Below are 25,434 nucleotides of genomic sequence, written 5' to 3'. Positions count from 1 at the left end.
TGTACAATACTGCAGGTGAGTTGGAAGAGACCTCAAAAACACAAACCACTGTTTGTCACACCTGCTGAAATTCCACCTAGAGACGTGGGCACCCCAGTTTGGGGACCTCTATGTCTAAGCACACTTAAGAACCAGGAATCTTGATAAGGTAGGGTTTCCCACAGCTCATCGTAGGAGAAGTCAGCCAAACATAGAGCCCTCTACAGATTTTTGGTGCCTGACGTCCAGGCCCCAGGGAACTTTCAATTAGCAGAGTAGCACAAATGCGCTCTTTTCTAACTATGCTTCCCTAAGAACTGAGACTGACTCCGAAAACAAACAACACAAGTACCTTGAAGTTCAAACAGAAGTTTACTAATGGCTTTAAGTAATCTATACTTACATAAAAGGCTAAATCATAATCTAACTAGTGAATAGTTCAGGCAGAGAAAAAAAATTATCTCACCATCTTTCCAAAGAAAGTTGAGAAAGGAGGAAGATGGGAAACATACAGTTCAGTTAAAAATCTTGAAAGAGACTGTGATTGTTAGTCCCAAAGGGCAAGTGACCTATGTCACATGGTTAGTTTGAATGAGAGAGAGACAGAGGAGAGTTTGCATGCAGGAAATCCCTATCTAAGGAGAGGGAAAGAGAATGCAAAAATCTTCCAACAGTTTGGAACCTAGCTCAAAGGAGAGATATAGTGCAGTTTGCCTGCTTGCAAACTAGACCAAAACTGGAGAATGGCTGTTTTACCAGCTGTATATATATATATATAACCAGAATTGTGTCCTGGAAGCAGAAACCAAGGCTTGAAAGGATTAGAAGCTCTGCTAAATGGTTTCCCAGGGGGAAAAGAATGGTTTGGACTAGAAGCCTATAGTCGGGTGATAGCTGTAAATGCACTAGGCAAAGGGATTTGCCAGTGCTCCCTTGTCTCAGGTAGTTTCAGACAATCACCTTTGGCCATGACCTTCTCACTGCCCTCTGTAAGCAAAGGGATTATGCTTCGGCCTCGGGGAATCCCATCATGGTAGGTGCCTTCTAGGCCCTGGCTAGCCCTAACAGATTTTTCCACGTGTGAAGAGATTAGGCATCCACAACGGAGTCATCAAATATGAGAGACAATCGGAGGCCTGGTCTCAGAATAACAGATGCAGTATATTTATAGACCTGGATAGAGTGAACATGCGTATATTTGTGTGAATGGATGACACTCTCTCTAGCAGCTTCATTGTCCTTTCTTGGCAATCTTATACTGCCTGCAATTCCATTCATGCCTCTGGAGCCTGTGTCCTTAAGGACTTCTGCTTCCCATTATGGCCATTCCTTCCTTTTCCCTCTTACTCTGATAGGCATTGGCTGCTGCCACACTGCAGAATAAATGCAGTTTCTCACTGCTTTAACTGTCATGGCTCCATCCTATGGAATCCTGAGAGTTGTTTTTTTGTAGCACCAGAGCTCTCTGACAGAGAAGGCTAAATAAATATCTAATAAAACTACAAATCCTAGAATTCCATAGCAGTGTGCCATTGCAGTTAAAGTGGTGCCAAACTGCATTAATTCTACAGTGCCAATGCAGCCTACATCTTCCCCCGTGAGCTTATCCAGTTTCAATGTTTTTTTGGAGATAGCTGTGTTAGTCTGTTGTATATATATTTCTGTCCCACTTTTTTTCCCAGTTTAGGATTCACAGTGGCTTACAATAAATTTTTTAAAAAGAGATAAATTCAGAAATACAAATGTTAAAATGATATTAACAATAAAAAAAAAATAAAACTAAACATATACCATTAAACACATACACGCACACACCAATTAGCAAGATCTAGCACATTGTTTGTGAGAGAGTGGCCTTATACAATTGATCATCAAATACCTTTCAAAAGAGACAAATCTTTCCTTGTCTGCAAAAGGAAAGTGGGGAGGATGTGAGTTTTCTGGGAAGGGATTTTCAGAGCCTGGGGTCAGCCACTGAAAAGGTCTTCTCCCTAGTTCCACTCCTCTAGGGCTGTGTTCCCCAACTTTGTTTTTCCAGATGTTTTGAACTTCAACTCCCACATTTCCTGACTGTTGTCCAGGCAGTCTAAGGTTTCTGGGAGTTGAAGTTGAAAATACTTAGAGGACCAAAATTTGGGAACTGCACTAGAGGTACTAGGAAGGATGGTAGGACAGAGGAAAGGGCCTTCTAGCAGTTCTCAAAGCACTGGAATATGGTCCTTCACGTAACCTGGACCTGAGCCATAATGACATCTTAAAGATTAAAATGTTTTCAGCTGGCACAAACGTAGGCATGCTGTAGCCTATTACTTCAGATACATGTAGGCTTGAAGAAGCCTGTGCCAAAACCAACTTTCTTGGTTTTAAAGAGCTACATGACTCTCCTGAAAGATTTCTGGGAAACCAGAAAGATGTTGGGTTAGAAAGAATCCCAGTTCATTTCTAACTCTTGTAGCAATCCTGTGTACATTGACTAGACAGTAAGATGTGTTGGAAATAGCAGGACTTTCTTCTGAATGGCACATACGGATATTCAATGTCAGCTACATGTCTAAGAGAATAAGAAAGATGCACCATAAACCAGATGAATTTCAGCAATGCAGAACCCAGTCATGGCTTCCTTGTGATTATAATTAACATGATTATGTATACTGCACCATTAATATTCATAATACTTTTATTTAGAATACAAGACAAAATGTCCCTGCTCCCAGGGAGCTTATAATTTATAATTAGAGACTGGGAAAATGATAGAGGAAAGAAAGGGTAAGGGGAACAGGGCATATGGGAAAATAATATGTGCTATTCCAATTACAAGATTTTAGGTTTAGTTACAGCAGATATAAGAATTAGCAGGTTATGCCCAAGGCTTCATGCCTAAAATGGTTTTCCAGCAGACACTTGAGGAAAATGAAAGAAGAGGGATTCTGAGCAGGAATGCCAAAGAGGTTATAATTCACCGAAGGACCACGAGATCTGGAACAGTGGATGGCACTGGTTCTGGAAGAGAGGCGATTACATGCAGGGATTATATTTTGGGAATATTGGGGGGATAAAATGAGTGGAGTAGAGGAAGGAGAAGGCCATGGAAGCAGGGAGAAGCCCTTGAAAATAAGACAAAGAAGCTTGTGCTAAATTCAAAAATGGACAGTGAGTATAAGGATTACAGGAGGGGTAGAACCAGTATAGTAGTTGAAATTGGTTTCTGGTTCCCAGTTCCTTATTTGCTTGAAAGTTTCCCCAACCTGCACAATTGATCAGTTCGTGACTGCCAGGTTGTTCTTGAGATTTAAAATAATTACCTATAATTAAAACTCTTGTTTTGTCTAACATTCATAAATGTATTATGAGCCTCTGTGGCAGTAACAACAATAACAATGATAGGAACTGTTACAGTGCATCACTGCATGTTAAACCTTTGGCCACCCCAAGATCCACCTCCCATCTACAGCTGCATAGCCTGATCACTTTGAAACATGGCTGTTTATCGCATGGAGCTTTTTGGAGATTTTGCAGCTCAGATCTGGGGTGACTGCAGGTCCAACGATGCGAATTCATGTCATAACGTGAATGTGTTATCACATGAGATACCTTTCTATGGGTGCTCCTTCCGTGGGGCTTCCGCAGCGATTCCAAAGTGACCCATCATTTTGGTGAAATCGGAAAAAAGTGAATTCACAGAATTCGCTATCAAGCTGACTTTGATTGCACTTCGAATTGGTCTGGTATGGAAGATCACTCCGATGTTGCCCCCCTTGGCCCCCTGCATCCTGCTCCTTCATGCCATCTCGTCCTCTCTGTCATGCTGCCACCCATCCCATCATCCCCTGAATGCTCCTTCATCCTGATCCTGGCCCCAGTGACCCCCTGCGACCTATCCCATCATCCCCTGGCTGCTCCTTCAGCCCGATCCTGGCCCCAGTGACCCCCTGCAACCTATCCCATCATCCCCTGGCTGCTCCTGCAGAAAAACGTGTGTGTGTGTGTGTGTGTGTGTGTGTGTGAGAGAGAGAGAGAGAGAGAGAGAGAGAGAGAGAAGAATTAGTATTTCACACCCATAGGGTGATTTGGAACCTATTGCAATAATATCTCAGGGTAACATAACCTCATTGGGTCAATTTTGGACCAAAATTGTGTATAGAATATGTTACACTGCCTTGAGCTTCTTGGAAGAAAGGTGGAATAAAAAGCTAGTAAAACAAAATCCTGGGTCACACTCTCTCAGACTCAGAGGATGGCAATGGTAAACTCTGTGTGAAGAAAATTGCCAAGAAAACCCTGTGATAGCTTCACTTTAGAGTTGCCATAAGTGAAAAATGACTTGGAGGCAAACAACAACAAAACAACATGTAATAATAGAGATGCAGAAAAACCTTTTATAAATTGCTGGGGAGAGACCTGTTTTCCTCACATGTGAGTATCTCTGCACTTTCTTTTTCCCAGAAATGTTCTAGGATTCCTGCAACCTGATGTCCTCCAGGTGTTCTAGGCTGCAGCTTCCATCATCCCCAGCCAAACTGGGTTACTATCAGGCAAATCCTGTTCAAAACAGTAGTCCTTCACTTCACTGTACCACTCCTGAAGGTACAGATTGAAATCTTCAATCCAGATCTGAAAACTACTAGGTCAAAAACTGGCATTCGTGTTCAAGTCTGTTGACACTGAAACATGGCCCTTCTCTGACTGACCTCTCTGTTTTTTATACTTGCAGACCTCTTCAGAACACTAACACAGGGATAGATATGTCAGTCCCAGAGTACCAGGAAATCCGTGGAAGGATGCTCTCTGGCCACGTGGAATATAATATTGTTGTCGTTACTCAGGTGGCTGCATTCAAATCAGTGAAGCACAAACCGGAAGATATCATCCAGTTTATGGTAATCAAGTTATCTGATTGTTGGCTGATGGGAAAGAGAGAGGCAAAGATGAGGAATATGAATAAATGAATGATATTATGAATCTGTTCAGGATGTCACATAGCCAGTGGCCACCTTGGGTTTTCCCAGCTTTGCGCCCCCCCCCCCCCCCTTTAAGTGATCTCCAGCATGAGGGGAATTTGCAATAGGGGTCCTTTTGATATGGTCCTGTTACTGATTGTCACGGTGGAGATTGTACCTTGGATGGAGTGGGAATGTCAGGCTACTGCTTCTCAATAGGTCCCTGTTGATCCCAGCAGCTGCTTGCTGATAAGTGAAGTTGGGGAGGAGGAGGCACATCCTAGTTCAGTATGTAGCAACTATGGTGCTATGTAGTACGCACTGGTCATACTTCAGACATTTTTACACATCTGAGAAGAAACTGGATTCTTGGTAAGGTAACTCCAGGAAGTCCGCAGATGGGCATTTCCTTGACCCCTTCCTTCTTGAAGCCATGTGCTGATAACTTTTCAACTAGATGGTCCTTTGGCCTATAAACTGGCTTCTAAAAATGTTGACGTTGGTTTTAATATCCAATTGCTTTTACTGGCATAGCTTCTGCCTCAATTTGTGCTTTAGATTTTGTTTTTGTATGATTGTGATGGTAGGATACAAATTTAACTAATAATAATAATAATTAATAAGTCATTCTATTCCAACTTGGACTGAATAAGAGTTCTGTGGTAACTGTATAGATTGAATAGTTTTGTGCTACAACAATCAGATCAATAAAAAGTCATTTCTCAGTATTTCGTATTTGGTATCTACTAAGACCAATGCAGCAGCTATTATTTGTAACCTAAATTTTATGCTGCAAACCACAGTCTCTTCAGATCTGGATTCTTTCCTCTTGCTATGAGTTAGCTATGGGTCTTGTTTGGTGCCAACATATATTTTATTTGCTTCTTAAAATTTGTTTATTTACTAAAATTTATCAACTGCCTTTCATTATGAATGACAGCAAGGATGTTTACAAGATAAAAACAATGGTTTGAGGATGTCCGTAAAACACATAAAAAGTATCCCATCATCCAGTAAATTTGGTGCTAAAGAACAGTTCTCAGGAATGCCTACCTGAGTTTTTACTTGCTCCATAGGTGATTGTGAGATCTCTGAAGAAAGGGCATTTCACAATATGGGGCCATGCAAGCTGTCTTGCATAGCCATTCCATGCTTCATTGCAAGCAGACAGGATTGGAGATGGTCTGGCTCCCCTCCCACACACACATAGCCAAATGCACAGTGATAACATCAACATCAGTCCTCAAATGCAAAGAAGACTAGTGAAAATGTGAGTGAACCACCTCTCTTTAGCTGTGTAAAATTTGCTGCATTTTGGAATGTTTTATTTAGCTTTTCATTAAGCCATGCTACTTATTAGTCATGGTTCCTTGTTAGACATCCTGTCCGCTCTGACTTTCATCCCTTTCTAAGAAGATAACAAATTAAAACATTCCACTCTTCTAGGAATGGTATTTTTATCCAGTGAAGTATTTTTTGGGTCACCTAAGCAGTGGCATAGTTAAATACCTTAAATAGTTTGGCCATATGCAACTAATCCTCACTACTAAGTTTTATACTAAGTGATTTTTTTAGACATTGGGGGGCAGTGTTTTATTTTTTTGGGTGTTTTCCCTCACGAGATATGCTGGAGTCCTTTTCTAAATACACACACACACTCATGTGCACACGCGCGCACACAGATCTGCACAGTCAGAGCATGCATAGTTTCGTCATGCCCTCTTTGGTTATCTGAAGCTGTATTTTAAATTGGGCCTAGTAGCAACATCCTGTTAACCACCCAGCCTTCTCTCTCTCTCTCTGTATTATATACACAACAGTGCAGTAAGATTTATTCTGATTTGTGTTCTATTTTAAAGCTTAAGACAAAAGTGCCTTGGATAGCTGGTAGTCCTTTCATCTATGCAGATAGCAACTGATCCACACCATTGTTGTGTCCACAGTTGCTGTGTTCAGTTCTTCATCTAGTGGTCAGTCTTCTGGTGATAAGCCTTTCTGACCTTAGTTAGGTCAGTCCTTGGATGGTAGGCACGTGGTCTGTTGCACTCTCAGTGGTTATACCAGATTGGATCTTGCCAGAGCTTGTGCTTTTCTGGCATATCCCTCAAGAGCCCAAGGTTTCATCCACATCATGATGTGGGGGAAGTGTAGAACTTCATGGAAGAAAGCAAGTATCCCTACAATTATAAGCATAGGGCCATGATGGAATTGACACAGTTCAGGAAATGTAAGCATACAAGTGCAAGTGAAAGCCCATAAAGAAATTGGAGAAGGAAAATTCAGCAAAGTAGAGCTGTTTGTTATGAAACCATAAATACCTATAATACGTCATACAAAGATACTGGTGGAGGTCCTGCATTGTCAACATAACTACAACAATGGAGCTCCATCCTCATAGTTACATCTGACCATGCCACTCTTACAAAACATACCCTATCATCCTGACCAAAATATTTCTGAGGTTCTGCAGATTGTGGCACTTGGGGAATGAGACCTGCAGTGCTCTCCCAGTTGTGAGGCACATGAGAACAGGCAGCTGGAGAGATCTTTTGGGGCCATTCCACAACTGTTTGTGTCAATGTACCCTATGACTGGGAGAGTGTTGCAGATGGCATTCCGCAGGCCCAGGTCTGCAGCACGTTGGAAACACATTTGTTGGGTGTTGCCAGGATGCAAAGGTAGTTTTTGGCTACCACATTCAGTTGTTCATTATGGTAAACATGAATCTCAGCAGTTATGAGACTGTAAGTCCTGTTTATGATCTCATAATTGCTGAACAAGATGCCAGCTCATGACTATCATATTGTATATTTGTGGGGGGGATTGTATAAAAACTTTAAAAATACATATGGAAATACATACAGTTGGCCCTCCATATCCATATATTCTGCATCCACAGATTCAACCATTTATGGCTTGAATATAAGTGGGCCTTTGTATACATGGAGGATCCATTCTGGACACTCCCCCCACACATATGGGGAAAAAACGCAGGACCTCAAATCCCGTTGATTTCAATGGTAATGCGCTCTCATGGGCACACATGTCATTTTGTCCCCCTGGGTTTGCCATCCGCGTGAGCTCAAGTCAACGTATGGCAAGCCCGCATATGGGACTGGTGGACTGTATATACCGAACCGAAAAGCAAACCTTGATTTTGCGATTTTATATAAGGGAAACCATTTTGCTATGCCACTGTATTTAATGGGACTTGAGCATCCATAGATTTTGGTATCAACAGGGGATACTGGAATCAAACATCAGTGGATGCTAAGGGCCCACTGTATATATTCTATGTAAAATCTTTTTAAATGTAAAAGTAATTTTTTTCTCCCTCCACCTAAGTACAGTATATGTTTTCACCCTCTCATAGGAGAACAATGATCTTCTCCCTTCCTCACCTTCTCTCTGTCATTCACACATGTGCATTTATGTGTGTTCTTATATCCATGCTGAACTATGTGCTGTCATGTCGTCACTCTTCTTCCTTACCTTCCATGTACTCATCCCCCCAGAACATCTTTCTCTGTGAAGTTTGTGCTAGGATGGTTGTAGCTAGCCTGGGAGAGGAGGGGAGGGGGTGCAAGAGTAGTTCAAGGGGGGCAGGAGACTTGGAGACCCTGATTCCTCCTCCCAAATATTTTTGTGTGTGTTAAATTTACACATGCATTGACTTAAATATTGAATTTACTTAAATAAAACTGTTCTAATTTAAACAATGTTATTTGCTTATAAAATGTTAAAATATGAATATATGTGAATATGCAAACAAAAATACCCACACTAAATAATCACAATGTTTTTATTCATATGCTACGTCAAGGGTGGGGGCGTGATATCTGCATGTAGATGTTAAGTGGGTAGGTCCCAAGGGTAAAAGGTTCAAGTACCACTGAGCTAAACAATCCCTTCAGTTGTTGATGCTTTAGTGTGGGGAATTGATTCTGGAATGACAACTAATGCAGTGTGAAGGACTGATGCTGGAAGAGTAAATCCATTTATCAACAAAAGGGTGTGTGACTGAGAGTGAGAGAGGAAGAGGGAACAAGAGACTGAACTGTAATATGGTTATCTCCCTGTACTGATCACAAGCAGATTTTTCAGTAGTTTTATGTGTGTAGAAATCTCTCAAAGGGCAAAATTAGTTTGGGCATTATTTTTTTGGGCTGTGCAGAAACACCCCAAGGTGTGTTTTCAAGCTGATTTGGTAACCTTTTAGCAATATTGAGGGTCTCACATTAGCACAAAGTGTACCAGAATATTAATTACATTTTTGGAGAAAATATGTTTTTATGTTAAGTCAAACATTGCATCACCTTGTAACAACAGAGTTTTTTGAGTTGTAATTAGCTTTCCTACTTATCTAATAGATTCAGATGAGTTGTAGTTTTAATTGCAATTGCTTATTATAGCTGAAGGAGGGAAGTATCCTTAATGCTTTCCTAAACTATGTATTATATAAAATTCAGAAATGGAGAATTCATAGTTATTCGCACTATGTTGTTCCATATGACCCATATTTCAGACATTGCTTGTCAGGTTCTTCACAGGCCTCATTCCCACTTACCAAGAATTCCATTTCTGAACCAAATTTAGAAATAAGGTGATTCAGCCCAAAAGACCCTGAAAAAAACAGTGTCTTTTTGATGCGGATTAAATGGGTCAAAACCATGCCCCCCCTTTCTGAATCGCTTCAGCGATTTGAATTAAGTGGGAATCATGATCGTTTAAACCGGGTCATACCAAATCACGATCTGGTTTAAACCATAGTGGGAATGAGGCCACAGATTGTGTTACAACTCTTGCTGTCCTGGTGAATGCACACTGTGGCTAAATATACTGGTTTAAATGTTTGGAGATCTGAGAGATGTCCCTCTGACACACAGTTGTCTCACCAGTTTGGATTTGGAGGTTCCTGTGTACTTTCCGGTACCAGGTGATTAAAAAAGAATGGTGCAAAAGTAAAGCTGTTTTTATTTGGTTTTCTGCCATTCTTTTTGAATAATTATTAATTATTAATTCATCAGCATTATTTCTATATCCCAATGAAGTTATAGAATGTAGATTCTTAATCTTGCCAGTAATGGAGAATACCAGTAGAGGGCACCCAACCACTAGTTAAAGTGCTTATTCTGATATACAGGCAATTGGACACAGGAGGTTAGGAAGAATATTTTCATGCTGAAGACATAACAACTAGCAATCCATAGATTGCTGAGAGCATGCGTTTTACATGATGGGCTCCCATTTGAAGCCAGTGATTCTCTTACCCTAACCGGAATGCGAGTTTATCCTTTAATGGGTGAATGAAAGAGAGGCTTATATTTTGTGGAATATTTCTATTCACTTGGTAAGGGGTTTGTTTGAATGCAAAGCAGGCTGGCATAAAACATTTGCAACAAAGAATAGGTGAGTTTTCATACCTGTTTGGGGGTGGTAGACATACTGATTTAGCTACACCCAGAAGGCAAGATGACATCATGTTCAGACATTTAAAAGGCAGCCTTAACTATCTATATCCTCCAGTTTTGTTCAGAATATAGTTTAGTCATTAAAAAAATAAATAAATATTTCCTCTAAGAAATGGCATCCTCTTTAAATTGTCTTGCAAGTTGGTAGATTAGTTAAATAACTTCAAAGAAAGTTCTATATACAGAGTTCTTTGTGGACATTACTGGATTTCTGTAGTACAGGGCTGGGAAATCTTTGCCCCCATAAATGCTTTGAACTTTAACTTTCACAAACCCAATGTAGTCAGTAACAAACAATTGTGGGAACTGTTCTCCAAAACATCTTAAGGAATAGATGCAGTAACGGCTGGCATCTAGAAACTGTGGGCCTTGAAGTAGGAAAACTGGACTAGAATGTGTGCCTTTCCTCAGTGTGAACCACTTGCTAAAAGTGATTTGGGGAGCATCACAGCTGGGCATAGCTTTGAAACAAGATCTTGAATCTTCTGCAGCCTGGCTCCTGGTGTGAGAGTTGCTCTGAGCAAAGTATGGTCTGGTGCACCCTTCTTTTATGCCCTGGACATTAGATATATTTGTATTCCACCTTTCCTCCAATGAGCTCAAGATGGCATAAATAGCTGTCTCCACCTCCCAAGTACCATCACAGCTCCATGACACTATTATACCACCGTTACACTCATTTTCTGTCTTGTCACTTTAAATGATCGGATAAAGCTTGGCAACAGCTTTATCCAATCTTTTATTTTGCTACAGTAGTTCAAAGTGATGCTAGATCACACACATTGTGAGCTATCAAAGATCCATTTAAATCCTGGTCCTGCTTGGAGTGTTGGACCAAAGGAAAAAACACCCATCCATCTAGCTTAGTACTGTCAACTCTGACTCGTATCAGTACTTCAGAGTTTCAGGCAGAATTTTTCCAGTCCTTCCTGGAGATGCCAAGGGGTAAACCTGCAACCTTTTGCACGCAAAGCATATGCTGCACTGTTGAGCTATAGCAGGATTTCGTAATAGACCCTGGCACTTGTCTGCAGATACCAAGTGCTAATGCTAGCCTTGGTCCTCCAAACCACTCTAAATATTTTACTACTTTTGAATAAAATGTTGAGATGCAGTTTTATTTAATATGTTCTGGATCCATTGGGGTGCACTTGCAATACACAGTGAAACTGCAGTTGAGGAGGACATTCATTGCCCTCTAGTTTGCACAGATGACAGTGAGATTTTATGATGAGGCAAAACATTTGATCTCTTCAGAATCTTCAAGAATAGTCTGGTCTGTTGCACGCATCCCCTGTATCTGCCATTTAATAAAAGTATATGTTTTGCCATGTTGTTATAGGTCTCTAAAAAGTACAGTGAGATTGAAGAGTTTTATCAAAAGCTGGTCACACGTTATCCACAAGCCTCTTTGCCACCGCTGCCAAGGAAAGTGCTGTTTGTTGGGGAATCTGATATTCGAGAACGAAGAGTTGCATTCAATGAGATCATGAGATCCATTGCAAAGGATACAGGTCTAGCCACAAGCCCTGAATTACTGGAATTCCTAGGTAATCTCACAAATCTGTTCTGTAAACAAAGTGTTGAATCATTCAAATATTGATTCAGTGGCTCAAAGGTTGGCCAAAAAAAAAAAAAAGCAAGCAAAATGAATGGTGTTTTCCTTTCTCTGTTTTATTTTCAAAAAGGTTAAATCTAATCTAAATGCTTGATTCTCTGGGGAAGGCCAAGATTCTGACTCCTCCTCTCTTTTTCCCTAGCTGCATTGAATGCAAACTAATGTTTTGCTTTGAATTCATTTTGCAGCAACTGAAGTAAATGGGGGACAAAGGGAAGTGGGAGGAGGAGACAGAAATGAGGACATCTTAAATGCAGATGAAAAGTGAGATGACAGAGGATTAAATGGGATTGTGTGAGATGGGGGGGGGGGGCTTTTGCACTTTAGAACCTTAGTACAAAAATGTTTTGGGTTTTTTTTTTTTTTTTTGCAAAACATTGTTTGTACAAAACACAAAATTTTGGGCAGAAAATAAGAGTACAGAATGCGCTGTTTTCTATGTAATCACCCCCATCTCTGTGAGTGAGATGGTGTGATGAGGCAAAACATGGTATGACAAGGCAAATTCCAAGATTTTTGTTTGCTTGCTTTTGAGTTTTAATTTAAAACCTTTTATTCACAGAAAAGCTGAAATACATGGGCGGGGGGGGGGGGGAATCTTGTGTCATGATCAGTGGAATCATTAGGGTTGGTGTTCCCTGGCCCAGGTCCCTGAGAGCCATGGCCACGGAGAAGCTGGAATGGGCATATGTCCACCCCTTCTACTCCACTGCCTTGGCTCCTTTGGAGAACTTGAAATGAGCTTCATTAGTTTGTCATGCTTGCACAAGAGGCTATTTCAGAATTCTTTAGGATCCTGATTTACTGCTAACAGTTAAACTTGGTGGTACGTACTGTCCAATCGCTCCTGCTTTACTTTTTCTGCAAAGGGGAGTGACTAAACAAATCTGGAACTTAACAAGGTTGGTGATGGTGTTCATGTGTGCAGGTGGACACAAAAACAAACTTTTTTTATGGTGGCCTTTTCTTTATAGAATACCCTGTGCCAAGATATATAGCACAGCTTCCTTCCTGTCTGTTCTTTCTAATGTTAAAAACCTTTTGAATGTAGGCCCATCTTTTATATTATCATTTTATCACTGTCACTATTTTAAATGTTTTAGGTTCTTTTAATCAACAGTATTCTATATTATTTATTTTTTTACTCTGAGAACCATTCTGTAGAAGCTTTGTCTCAAGAGGTGGTATAGATGTATTCTAATTAAACCAATGCTTGCAGTCACATGTGGACTAGAACCTCCAATGAGCAAGAGTTTAAAGCCAGATTTTGAAACTGGCTTTGGCATCAGACTTGTTGGAGGAACAGCAAGCCAGGGTTTAGGTTTGGAGAGAAGCTTTTTCACACTGGCAAATTTCTGGTTTAATTTCTTGTGGTAGCAAACCTTTTGCACAGCTTGCCTTGGGCTATTAACATCATGGTTGTTGGGTTTGTGGTGGAAAAAGTACAGCCTAATTTTGGGTGCATCTACACTGTAGAAATATTACAGTTTGACACTACTTTAGATGCTGTAACACCTTCCTATGACTCCTAGGATTTGCAGGTTTACTAGTTCTTTAGCCTTCTCTGTCAAATAGTGCTGGGGCTGCACAAAACTACAAATCCCTGGTTTCTGTAGGATGGAGCCATGACACTTAAAGTAGTGTCAAAGTGCATTATTTCTACATGGTAGCTGCACACTTTAGCCAGAATTTGATTCTATTTTCAGTTGCTCTATAGCTGTGTTTCTCATGCTGTGAAGCTCCAGACATGTGAGGAGGGAAGCAGAATATTCCCCACACACCTCAGGGTGACATCCCACAACACCAGAGACAAGGAGTGAGTTTTACTGGTTGCAGCATTATATTTAGTAATATTTGGTATCTAAGAAGTGTACATAAGGGTTAGTGTAATATGAGCTTGTGAGATAACCAAGAATAATTGGACATGATGCCCTTGTAAGGTAAAAAAAATGTTTACTGTCTTAGGAAAGCCATCTTAGGATACGGAACGGGACAGAAAAAATAAATTGGTCTCTACTTGGTTACAAGATCCCATAAAAGCTAGCACTTGTCTGGGGCTAAGCTACTAGCCATTATTAGAATTGGAGCCCCATGGACATTCCCTCTCTAGGCAAAAGAAACAAAGAGATTATCTTCTTGAAGGAGGAGAAGTGACCTCAACAAGTTTTACCATTGGTCCAAATCACCAGCACTACCATCTCATTGGGGCTTCAGAGGCAGTGCACAGTGGCCCAAATGACCCTTACAGCATCTTGATTCACTCACTCCCAGTTAAGCCCCAACATCCTCCATTATCATCTGGTCATTCCTTCCATTGGTTAGCCTTGCTCAGCAGCACCAGCATCTCTTACGAGTTTCAGTTGGTGGGTAGTGTTGATAACTTAAAAAGGAAGGCATGATGGATGGATGAGGTTCAACAAAGGCTGCAGCTACACTCCAGAATTAATGCAGCTTGACATTGCTTTAACTGCATGGCTTAATGCTGTGGAATTCTGGGATTTGTAGTTTTGTGAGATATTTAGCCTTTTCTGTCAGAGAGTTCTGGTATCACAATAAACTCTGGGATTCCATAGAATGGCAACATGACAGCTAAGGTGGTTTCAAACTGCATTAATTTTGCATTGTGGCAGCTAGCACAGATGGAGCCATCTGGTCTCCTGTGCTTGAATGGAATGGGTTGGTTGTAGTCTCCACTTGCAGAATGAAATGCCTGAGGTGGACAGACTTTACATACTGACCTATCTTCATTTCCTTCAGCTCTGTATAGCCCTGTACAGAAGGAGCTGCTCCAGCCATCATTCTGTATAGAGCTAGGGGAGTTGCCTTCCACATTGTACGTAGTTGCAGCTGCTGAAGTCCATTCTATCTTCACAGAGAACCCTATCTGTTGTGAGTTGCCAAGAAGAAGCTCAGCTCTGGGGGCCACAAAGATGACTGACAAGGAGTTTTTTGGCCCTGGAAAACCAGGCAGAGCTGTTCTCAAGAACACTTTTGCAAAACATGGCGTGTAGCAGATTTGCTGATCTTAGATATCTGTCACTTGAGGTGGCTCATCTCCTCCCAACTCATGTTAAGGTTGGGCCCGGATCTAGGTAGTTCCTGGATAAAATATCTGTCACCATTGGCCACACCACTGGGGCTTCAGGGGTTCGAAGTCGAATGATGTCTGGATCCTACCTAAGTAAGAACCACTGTGCTAATGAGATGAGTGGTAGTGTACCCATAGCACACTTTGTAATCCCAGAGTGGGGTGATTCGTCTAAGTGAAAGATGGCAGTCTATTGGACCAAATGGACAAGTGCATCCAGACCAGAGTTTGCCTCTGCAGTTGCACTTCTTTATTCATACACACTTGTAGAACTCCTGACAACATCATTTTCAATTTGCAGTTCTCCCATGTTTTCCTATTATTCCTTCTGATTCCTTCTCCCCCTCATGAAAGAAAAAAAGAGAGAATATCTGTACATTGCTGTTTAATTGCCATGTACTGGCTGACTTCAGAAACACAAGCCTCAAAAGAGTCAGAAAGCTTTATTCAGAAAACAACTGAGTTGATCGCAGCATAACAGTGCTGTCAGGACTGAAGCATATTCAGTTACACTGTATTAAAAACACATAGAAATTCAAACACTTTTTGCACACTCCCCTTTCCTTTCAGTACCAAGGGCTGTCATGGAACTGAACTTGATAGCTTCTCACCTCTCTCCTCATTATCTGGCACCATAAATGCTAAACAATTCTTCCACCTAGCATCACCAAATGTGTAGCACATCCCATCATCTAGTATTTCAAGGCATATACAAAATATAAGGCTAGCAAATATGGCAGGTGCTATGATCCTGACATTAATGCTTTGTCCAGAAGCAGTTTAGTGATATGACTTGCAAGTGTGTTGATTTTATACATATAAGGATATATTTCTGTACTCTTGGTCAAATATCTTAAAGTTAGTAATACCAGACTCAGGTTGACTTTAGCAGTTTTGTATCACTGTTTTTCATTTATGGTTTTTGTATCCGTGTCCCCGCATCCCAAGGAACCAGGCCCTCTAGCATCATTGATGTTAAGGGCAAAAACCTTCCGGATAAGGAAGATGAAGAAAATGAAGTATTTGATTTCTTTAAAGAAGAGAGGACAGACAATGTAATTCCTCAATTCCCTTCACCAAAAGAGCAAGAAGTGAAAGTGGGAAAAGAAGAAGAGGAGGTGGAGGAAGAGGAGGAGGCACAAGAAGATGTTGATCCACTTGGTGTTCTCAAGTATGTCTCTTTAATTATATTATTCTTATCCAATAATTTCAATGTGATTCAGATCTCATTTATCAAGAAAAAAGTGTTTGAATTCTAACAGTGCCTATTAAGCAAGAGATGGAGAGCAAGTGAAAGGGGAGGGTTCCTTTGCAACTAAGAGCATATACTTTACATACAGAGGATCTTGGATCCAATCCCAGAACCCACCAATCAAGGGAAGGAGTGAGAGAGATCTTAGTATCTTGATGTACCAATCAAACAGGAGCTTTCTGAGCTAATTTATTTTTGAGTAACTGATACAATGGAACGTAATGGAGGGGTCTAATGTAAACAAAATCCAGTCAAGTTTAAGTTCAACTTATTTAAGCCCTATTGATTTCAATAGAAGACTTGAAAATGAAATCAGTGAGAATTTATTGCTCGTGGGCTAAATTTTAGCCCAAACTAAGTAGAATCACTGAGTTGACAAGGTTTATTTAAGTGCTGATTTACCAAATTTCCAGTTGAGATTAGCACTTGGATTTATCCTCTTAACTTTTTTGTCTAGATTGTGTCCTTATTGAGTTGATATGTTGGGGTGGTTTGAGTGGTGGACTATAGCTTCAGAGACCAGGACTTGAATTCCCACTCAGCCATGGAAACCCACTGGGTGCCCTTGGGCATGTCACACTCTCTCAGTCTTAGAGGATGACAAAGGCATGTCCTCTCTGAACAAATCCTGCCCCATGATAGCTTCACTTAAAGGTCACCATATGTCAGGAATGACTTGAATGTACATAATAAATGACGACAACAACAACCACATAATAATAATAATAATAATAATAATAATAATAATATCCTTATTCTCCCTCATTCTCTACTAATCAATTTGTTTTTTTCTGTCCATCAAATGGATAAGGAGCTCTCTATAATTCTAAAAGCAGAATTATTATTGTCTATGTCTTCAAGCAGTTTCTAATTTAGGGTGACCCTAAGATGACCATATCATGGGGTTTCCTTGGCAAGATTTGTTAAGAGAAAGGTGTGTTTTTGCCTCTCTGAGGCTGAGAGAATGTGACTTGCCTAAGATCACCCCATGGGTTTCCATAGCCAAGCAGGGATTTGAATCATGATCTCCAGAGTTGCAGTCCAACACTCAAACCATTGCCCCACTCTAGCTTTCTAAAGCCTGCATGCAGCATTTAAAAAGTCTGGACAAACAGAAGTTATTGTCTCATTCGTCCAGTTGAAAGAAAGAAAGAAAGAAAGAAAGAAAGAAAGAAAGAAAGACAGACAGACAGACAGACGTACTGATTTTATTTCTAGTAACTTAAAATAATACAGAAGTGATAACTGGTACTTCAGATCTGTGAGCTACTGAAGCAATATGTAGTCATGGTTAGTACCAGATTTGGAAAATGACCTGAGGCTATACAGTCAGACAATGGTGGCCAGTATCTTTCACATGAAGTGCAGATGTACTTGAGAAAACAAGGAATTGAACATAAATGACATTCCTTATGTACATGAACAGAATGGAATTGCTGAGAGAAAGAACAGATCCCTGACAGAGATAGTCAGATGCATGCTGCTGGATGCTAGACTTCCCAGATAATTCTGGGGAGGCTGTGATGGCTGCAATATATCTACAAAACCTATTGCCAATGAAAGCAAACAATAAAACCCCATTTGAACTATGGCACAACAGAAAGCCAAGTATGGACCAAATCAGAGTTTTTGGTTCATTAGCCCATGTTCATGTTCCACAAAAGAGAAGGTCCTAACTTTTGTTGTTTCTGTAAGAGTAATAGAATTTCCCCAGTGATGTTTTGGGACCTCTCATACTTATCATTGCTTCAGGTTTCAGTATGTCTTAATCAGTCCTTGTGGCCACATCCCAGATGAGAATAGCTGCAGAGAGAAAACATGCAAATACTGGTATTATCCTTGTTTTTTCTTCTCCACTGCTAATAATACAACTTTAGAGATTTACTTTGTGTTACTGAAACAGCTCAAGGGGGAAAGTGTACACCATCCCTTTTCAGTGTTAGAGCCCACATCCAACTTTGTCCTAGATCTCTAGGAAAACAAAGTTTGCCAGTGAATTTATTTATAGCTGCTCCATATAGTTTAATCTTAAATCATTCCCCCCACCTTATCCTTGTATTTTAAACATGATTCATTTAAACAACTTTCATTCTTGCTCAAAATTAAAACTATCCCCTTTAAAATTTTAGAATCCATAAGGTTTGACAAGATGTAACTGTGGTGGAGAGGGGAAGGGGCAAAATGAGGTAATCACCTCTCCAAATATGAGATCTACCCCACCAAATAAAATTTCCCTTCAGTCCCCAAATTCTTAGAATGGTGGAGAGCCAGAAAAATACACACCTAGAACTCTTCTATTTACTGTATTTGCATTTCCTTGATATCTTTGCTTGCCCCCTTTTTTGGATCCCTAAACTATTTCAAAATGCTCAACTGCAGTTTTAAGTTACTGCAATACTAGAAATTTGGGGAACTAGAGGAAAGTTTCATTTGGGGGAACATAATACTTATTTTGGAGACACTGCCCTCACTTTGTTCCCCTTCCATAGTTATTACCCTGATTGTTTCACAAAAAATTTAATCCAAACTCCCACCATCCCCAGTTAGATTGCTATTTATACTGAGAAGCTGCATAAAAAAGCATTGTTTTTCTGTATGCGTATATAAAAGTGACTGCCCTTTTTTGGATAGGAAACAGTCTTTTGAATTAGGCAATTCATTTTCCTGGATATTCTACTGACACTAAGTGTATTAAGTAGGGGGAAAATCCTGATGCCAAAACAAATAAACTTACTTCTCAGGTTTTGATGGGTCTTTTTTGCCAGACATTTGTCTAGGTTCCAAAGGGTCTTAGTAGGACTTCCATAACTAAGGAGGGTCTCTCATCCCAACACACACCCTCTGCTTTTCATTTTTCACCCAACAGGATGCTCCTGAAACTTGGCGTGAACTTTGAAAACATGCTTGGATACAGTCAAGAAATGGATATGTCTTAATTGGGTGTGTAAAGTGGACAATAATGGCCACACTAAGGCACTTAGGGGTACCAGGAAGCTTTTAGCATCTCATTTGCTGTTGTTTTCTGTGTATCTTCAAGTTCATTTTGACTTATGTTGACTCTATCTGATGGTTTTCTTGCCAAGATTTATTCAGAGGAGGCTTGAAATTGCCTTCCTCTTAGGCTGAGAGAATGCGACTTGCCAGGGATCATCCAGTGGGTTTCCAGAATTGAACAGGGATTCTCCCAGAGTCCTTGTCTAACACTGAAACCAATATACCACACTACACCTTATTTGAGAATTCTTAAATTATTTTTGAGAAAATGAATGTCTATTGTGCTTAGTCCATATAGCATCTTTAATACTACTACTACTACTACTAATAATAATAATAATCTGAAAGTAGTGGGCAGTAATTCCTTGTGTTGGTTCACAGGAGTTGAAGTGAATAAGCAGTAATTACAACTTGGTTTTAACTTGTTTGCAAATCACAGAAACATTTACAGAACTAAAAACACTGATAGAACAAAAGTACCATATTGAAAATAAGTTACTTCTATGTCTTACAATCTTAATGACAAATTAACTGGGAGCAAATCCCATCTCCCACAGAATTTAGTGGTGCTTACTTCTGAGTTGGCATATATCAGACAAACAAGATTTTCAGATACTGGGCATAGTAGATAACTATGGGATCATGTATGTCTGCTCAAAACTATGTCCCATTAACTTCAACGAGGTTTATTCATAGTTGGATGCATATAGCAGGGGAGGAAAATACAAGGTTTCCCCATATTGTTTTTGAAGCCTTCAACCCCACCACCATTGTGGTGTGCCTTTATTTGTTGTGTGCTTTTAAGTCATTTCCAGCTTCTGGCAATGCTAAACTTCCTGAAACCAGTTTGCAACTATGGCTATGAAATCCAGCAATTTATTCAGCTGAACTTTTATTAACCGTCCTAGCGAATTACTGTTTTGTACCTTCAGATTAAAGGTACATCACAGGGTTTTCTTAGCAATATTTGTTCTGGGTGTGGTGGATGGGGGTTACCACTGCCGATGGGGCCCAGAACGCTAGTTTACTGCATGGTGGAACGCCGCCACTGCCGAGCATTCTCATCGGACTCCAGGGGACGCCATTTCTGGGAACTGTTTCAAAGCTTTCCCAGAAATGGCATCCCCTGGAATCTGATGGGAACCCGATGGCAATGCTCGGCGGTGGCGGCGGTGTTCCACCGTGCAGTAAACTTGTGTTCTGGGCCTCATTGGGTTCCCATCAAGCTCCGTGCTCGCCCCCGTGAGAACGCACTGGGGAACGTTTTAACCCCAGTGCGATAATCTTCTATGAGTTTGATCCTGCAGGGCTCCAAGGTTCACTCAGCCTTTTATCATTTTGTAGGTTGGTAAAATGAGTATCCAGCTTGTTAGGGACAATTGGCTTACACATTGTAAACCTCTTAAGAGTGCTAGTTCACTTATAAGTGGTATAGAAAAGTACTTGCTGTTGTTTTTCAAGGCCAAGCAGCAATTCACACCTTGGTCTCCCAGACTCCTAATCCAGCACTCAGAAAATGACACCATACTACTTCTACCTGACCAACCTGGATGCCCCCTTTTCTGTCTGCCAAAATGGTAAATCACATCTGGAAACGTTTAGGAGAACCAACTCACCTTTTAAATAAGTTGCAGCCCCACCACACTTTTTAGCATAAAAAACTCCTGCTTTTCAAAATTAGAAGTAGTCCAGTCACTTCCAGGTTTGTAATGCTTCATTTGGTGGGAAGGAATATTTGGCAATTCATGTAACCACCAGAGGATCTTAACAACAGAAAATTGGCCCCCAGACCCACTGAAATTGCCCATTATGGTGCATAGGGTTGCACAGTGTCCCAGGTAGAGCAGCAATCCAGTTAGAGAAATGAGAAGTTATTTAAAAAGAACAAGTGGGGATTATGCATTTATTTGCCTGTGAGGTAAGATTTCATTTCACAGCTGCCTGTATCAGCAGAGCTAATGATCTACAATTGTTTCTTTGCTGCTGGGAATAGATTAGCAGTTGTGTAAGGTTAAAATGAAAAGGGTTTGTGTTAACTCCAAGGGATGTAATCTGTAATTCTCTTTAAATGTATAATTAGCATTTGGAATACAAGGTTTGTTTCTAAAGTTAAGAAGAAGAATATCTGCTATTTCTTCATTCAAAGTAGAATTCAAATTCACATTAAAGCAACCTCCCCTTCTTCTTTTTTTCCATTGCTCCTTTCAGCTTTCAGCTGTAGATGTTGGACCTTGAAACCAGGCTTGCAAATAAATCCACACGATTTAAAAGCCTCACAAAAAATCAAGGTTTGCTACTTGGAATTTATACTTATTTTGAAAATTTTGAATACTGCCAAGAAAACCCTGTGATAGGGTCATCTTAGGGTTGTCATGAGTCAGAATTGACTTGAAGGCACACAACAGTAATGAGTTCTTTAGCCTTTTCTGTCAGAGAGCTCTAGTGCCACAACAAACTACAGATCCCAGAATCTCACAGCATGGAACCATGACCATTAAAGTGGTGTCAAACTGCATTATTTCTGCAATGCAGATTCAGCCTTTATTGGGGCCAAAGTATGGTATAAGCTAAAACCAAGAGTGCAGTGCAACCATTAACAGTCTTGTATATATCCATGTATATGCAGCCTTGTTTTGATATGTGCACAAACATACACACAGAGAGCTCGTTGGTATAACAAAGCAGAACCTGTGTTCCTGCTTTGCCAGCGAATTGCTTTCTGTATCAGCTGCAAATGGAGGGACAAAAGTGTGAGGATGTGAGGAGGCTTTTTGTATTCCAGACAAATTTGTCTTTTTATATTATATTAATATATAATATTATATTACTATTATATTGTATTATTTATAATTCATATTCCAGACTAATACACTGCCCAACTTGGCCTGAGATGACACCCTAAATAATAAAAAGGCGTCTCAGTTCTGATGATAATTTGAAGCGTACATCTTCTACAGCCACCTGTTCAGAATGGCTACTCTTGTCCAGGCAGACAGCTGCAGAGCCTCTGGGGGTTTGCTTTTGACAATGGCTGAGTTACGAGCCAAGTCTGTAAACACGCTTGGCTGTTACCAAGTGTGGAGTGGTGCAAATGTTTGTCCTTTTCCAATCCCAGTTGTCTATCAAAGCTGCCATTTTTAGACAACAACATTTGTCAACATGATGATACGCCTTCTGTGTTGCAGCAACAGCTTGTTTTTTCCCCTTTCCTTTCAAGCTCATTGGTGCACCAATGTGCTTTTACCTGACATTATAATAACAACAGCAATTACCACCACCATTACGACTAGTGCTATCCTCTGTATATTCATGCATTTGTTTTGTGAAAGACACAGTATGATGTATGTTACCAAACCTGTGGTTTTGGTGGGTGGTGAATTCTCCTTTGGAATTTTTAAAACAGAGATTGGATGACCAAATCCTGGGAATGCCTTTGTTGTGCATTCCTGCAAGACAGGAAGTTGGATTAGATGGCCCTTGTGGTCCCTTCCAACTCTATGATTCTTTGTTTCTGTGAGTGAGTGGATTCAGTTGCCAATCTAATAGGGCTGGAAGGAATATCAAAAATATTCAAAACTCATATTTTAGGACTATTCACAAATTATGATATACCCTGTCTAAAATGGATGTATTTCTTTGGCATGGAAAACAACATTTTCTGTTCAGGAAACAGATTTTTCTGCAGGAAAAAATAATAATGCTGTTTCCTGTGTAGATATGTTGTTTTCTGGGGGGGGGGGGGGAACCACACCCAAATTTTATGCAGGACAAGCCGTGAATTATGAATAAGGACAAAAACTTTGTAGGTTTTGGACACTTTTTGGAACACTCTATTGCAGCAGGAAAAGCATTCCCCAGGTCTGAGCAATGTATAACAAAACTGGCATGTCAGAGAGAGGGGTAAGCTTAAACTCTTCCCTATAAAGTCGAAGGCTTTCATGGCCGGCGTACATAGTTTTTTGTGGGTTTTTCGGACTATGTGGCCATGTTCCAGAAAAGTTTCTTCCCGACGTTTCGCCAGCATCTGTGGCTAGCATCTCCCCTGTAAAATACTGTACAGTTTTTTGTGTGAAGTGTTGTTTGGTTTGTATGGATGGGAAAAGGAGTTGGAATAGAATGAAGGAACATTCAGTCATCAGTCCTCATTGCCATTCTGAAGTGGCAGAGCCCAGATAAAGGTGGATGAGAAATGGGGCCAGGTTTATTTTTAAAAAAGCTAGCTATATAAGCAGTCACCCTCCAACCAGCTAAATAGAACTGAATGGTTCTTCTTTTCCCCAGCTTTGGAGCTGAACTAGATTTAAGCATCTTTTGTCTTCTGGGGGCTTTGCAATAATAGCATGACTCAACTTCTCAAATAGAATTCCAAATGAGCATTACCTCATCGATCAGCTCCCAGGCCTCCACCCCACGAACAGGAAATGTTGAATCATTTGATTCACAGAACTGTTTTGTTGACAATAGGAAATGGCAGTGGGGTGGATTTCAGTTGCCTCTTTTTTCCCCCTGAGCCTTTAATGAGTTTAATTGAATAACTGGCTTGCTTTTTGAAAAGGCTCATTCATGGCAGGGAAAGTGTATATAGGTTAGCAGGAGCCTGGGCATGAATGTCTGCACTCACCCCATATTGATGGTATTAGGAAAAAATAAGCCAAGCAAGTTTGAGCATTTACAGTCTGGGTTGTTGTGTCTGGGCCACCCTTTTCACAATCCCTTAAAAATAGAGTACATGAAATATGAAGTGACACATGTTAGAGGAAATTCTACATATTTTAATATTACTCTCTGCACAGTTTGCTGAAATATCTACAGTGGGACCTTCTCTAGATGCTTTTTTTAGTTTTGTGAATCTAATCCCACTGAATTCTTAGCTTCTGAATAAATTCTGTGATCCAGCAAGGTTTTACTTCCAGGAAGAGACAGCAGTATGCCAGCAGTGACCGAAATCCCTTTGAAGGATATGACAACTCAAGCTTCATTTAGTCTACTGGCAACAAACCTTTTGAAATGACCTCGACAGACCCAACTTGCTTTAAAAGTAAAGGATGTTTTGGAAAAGTTACAAGCTGTGCTAAGAATAAACCAGTGTTTGAGTGAGTGGTGAGGCAGGTTGCGAATTCTGCTGCTTGTTCCCATGGAGTAGCTTGCTTTCTCAGCTCTTTCTGGTGACGTCACACTGGGTCCAGCAGCGTTTGCGATCATTCATCTCTACAGTGTTCTGCTTTCCCGCCTTCAGCTTAATCCCACTTACTGGATTTTGACAGGGTAATCCTCCTCCTTTGGAACAGGACTGTTATTCAATGGCTGTTGAATTCTAAAGTTTCACATTCCCTTCAGAGGGTGTTCTTATATGTTCAGACATTTTATGCCACTGACAGACATGGGCTGTGACATCGGAAAGATGCTAAATACAGATTTATGGGAAGGGTGTCTCCTTGTTATGAAGCAACCTTAGGAAATCTACAGTATTTGTGATGTCAGGAAGTGGTGACTATAGAACGGATAGGATCTGGAGGAAACATGGTCACAAATCCCCTCACACCTACATGGATATGCACACTCACACACCACAATGTTGGTTAAAACGGAGATGGTTTTTAGCATCCCTTGAGTTCTTTGGTATTCTGGAAAATCTAAAAATATGCAAAGCTAACTAACCAGGTGGCTTACTCAACCATAAAGACAGATTATTAGGAAACACCTCATTTGCCTGTCATTTTTCATGCCTAATGCCCTTTGATTTGGTGCATAGCACTGTAAGGTTTCATTGCTATTCCCAGTGTGCATTGTTCTGGAAGTAAGGATATTATGGTGTGTTCACTGCAGTGTTTCAGAAATTTCTTTGAAAACACTGTTCAAAGTAAGAATGATTGCTCTTGTGCTCTGATATGGCCTATTAACTCCCTGGAATTGATAGCTCATAGTAGAGATGTCTTGGGGCAGAAGCAAGATAATAAACTCCAATCTGAACAAGGACAGGCTATGGAAAGGGCTTGTGTGGAGAAGCTTCTTCCCTTTGTAGTAGCTGACTGTGTAAACAGTACTGTTTCAAATATATTTCATATGTGGGATACTGCTATACTAAAAGGGGAGAA

At 40.4% G+C, this 25,434-nt stretch overlaps 1 protein-coding gene across 2 annotated transcripts in view; it reads left to right on the top strand.

Annotated features, from left to right (window-relative positions):
- The window catches only part of HS1BP3 (HCLS1 binding protein 3), a 44,925-nt gene that overhangs the window by 2,050 nt on the left and 17,441 nt on the right, over positions 1-25,434 (top strand). For both annotated transcript variants that reach the window (XM_089477733.1, XM_089477734.1), the window contains exons 2-4: positions 4,691-4,856; positions 11,730-11,937; positions 16,042-16,264. In XM_089477733.1, coding sequence (XP_089333859.1) covers positions 4,691-4,856; positions 11,730-11,937; positions 16,042-16,264 — 597 coding nt within the window. The remainder of the gene's footprint in view (positions 1-4,690; positions 4,857-11,729; positions 11,938-16,041; positions 16,265-25,434) is intronic.

This window comes from Sceloporus occidentalis, unplaced genomic scaffold (assembly GCF_023333645.1).
Source record: "Sceloporus occidentalis isolate IW3139 unplaced genomic scaffold, rSceOcc1.0.p SCAF_12, whole genome shotgun sequence".
NCBI classification, from domain to species: domain Eukaryota; kingdom Metazoa; phylum Chordata; class Lepidosauria; order Squamata; family Phrynosomatidae; genus Sceloporus; species Sceloporus occidentalis.
Note: the sequence above shows the minus strand (reverse complement) of the source record. Positions and strands in the feature narration are given on the sequence as shown.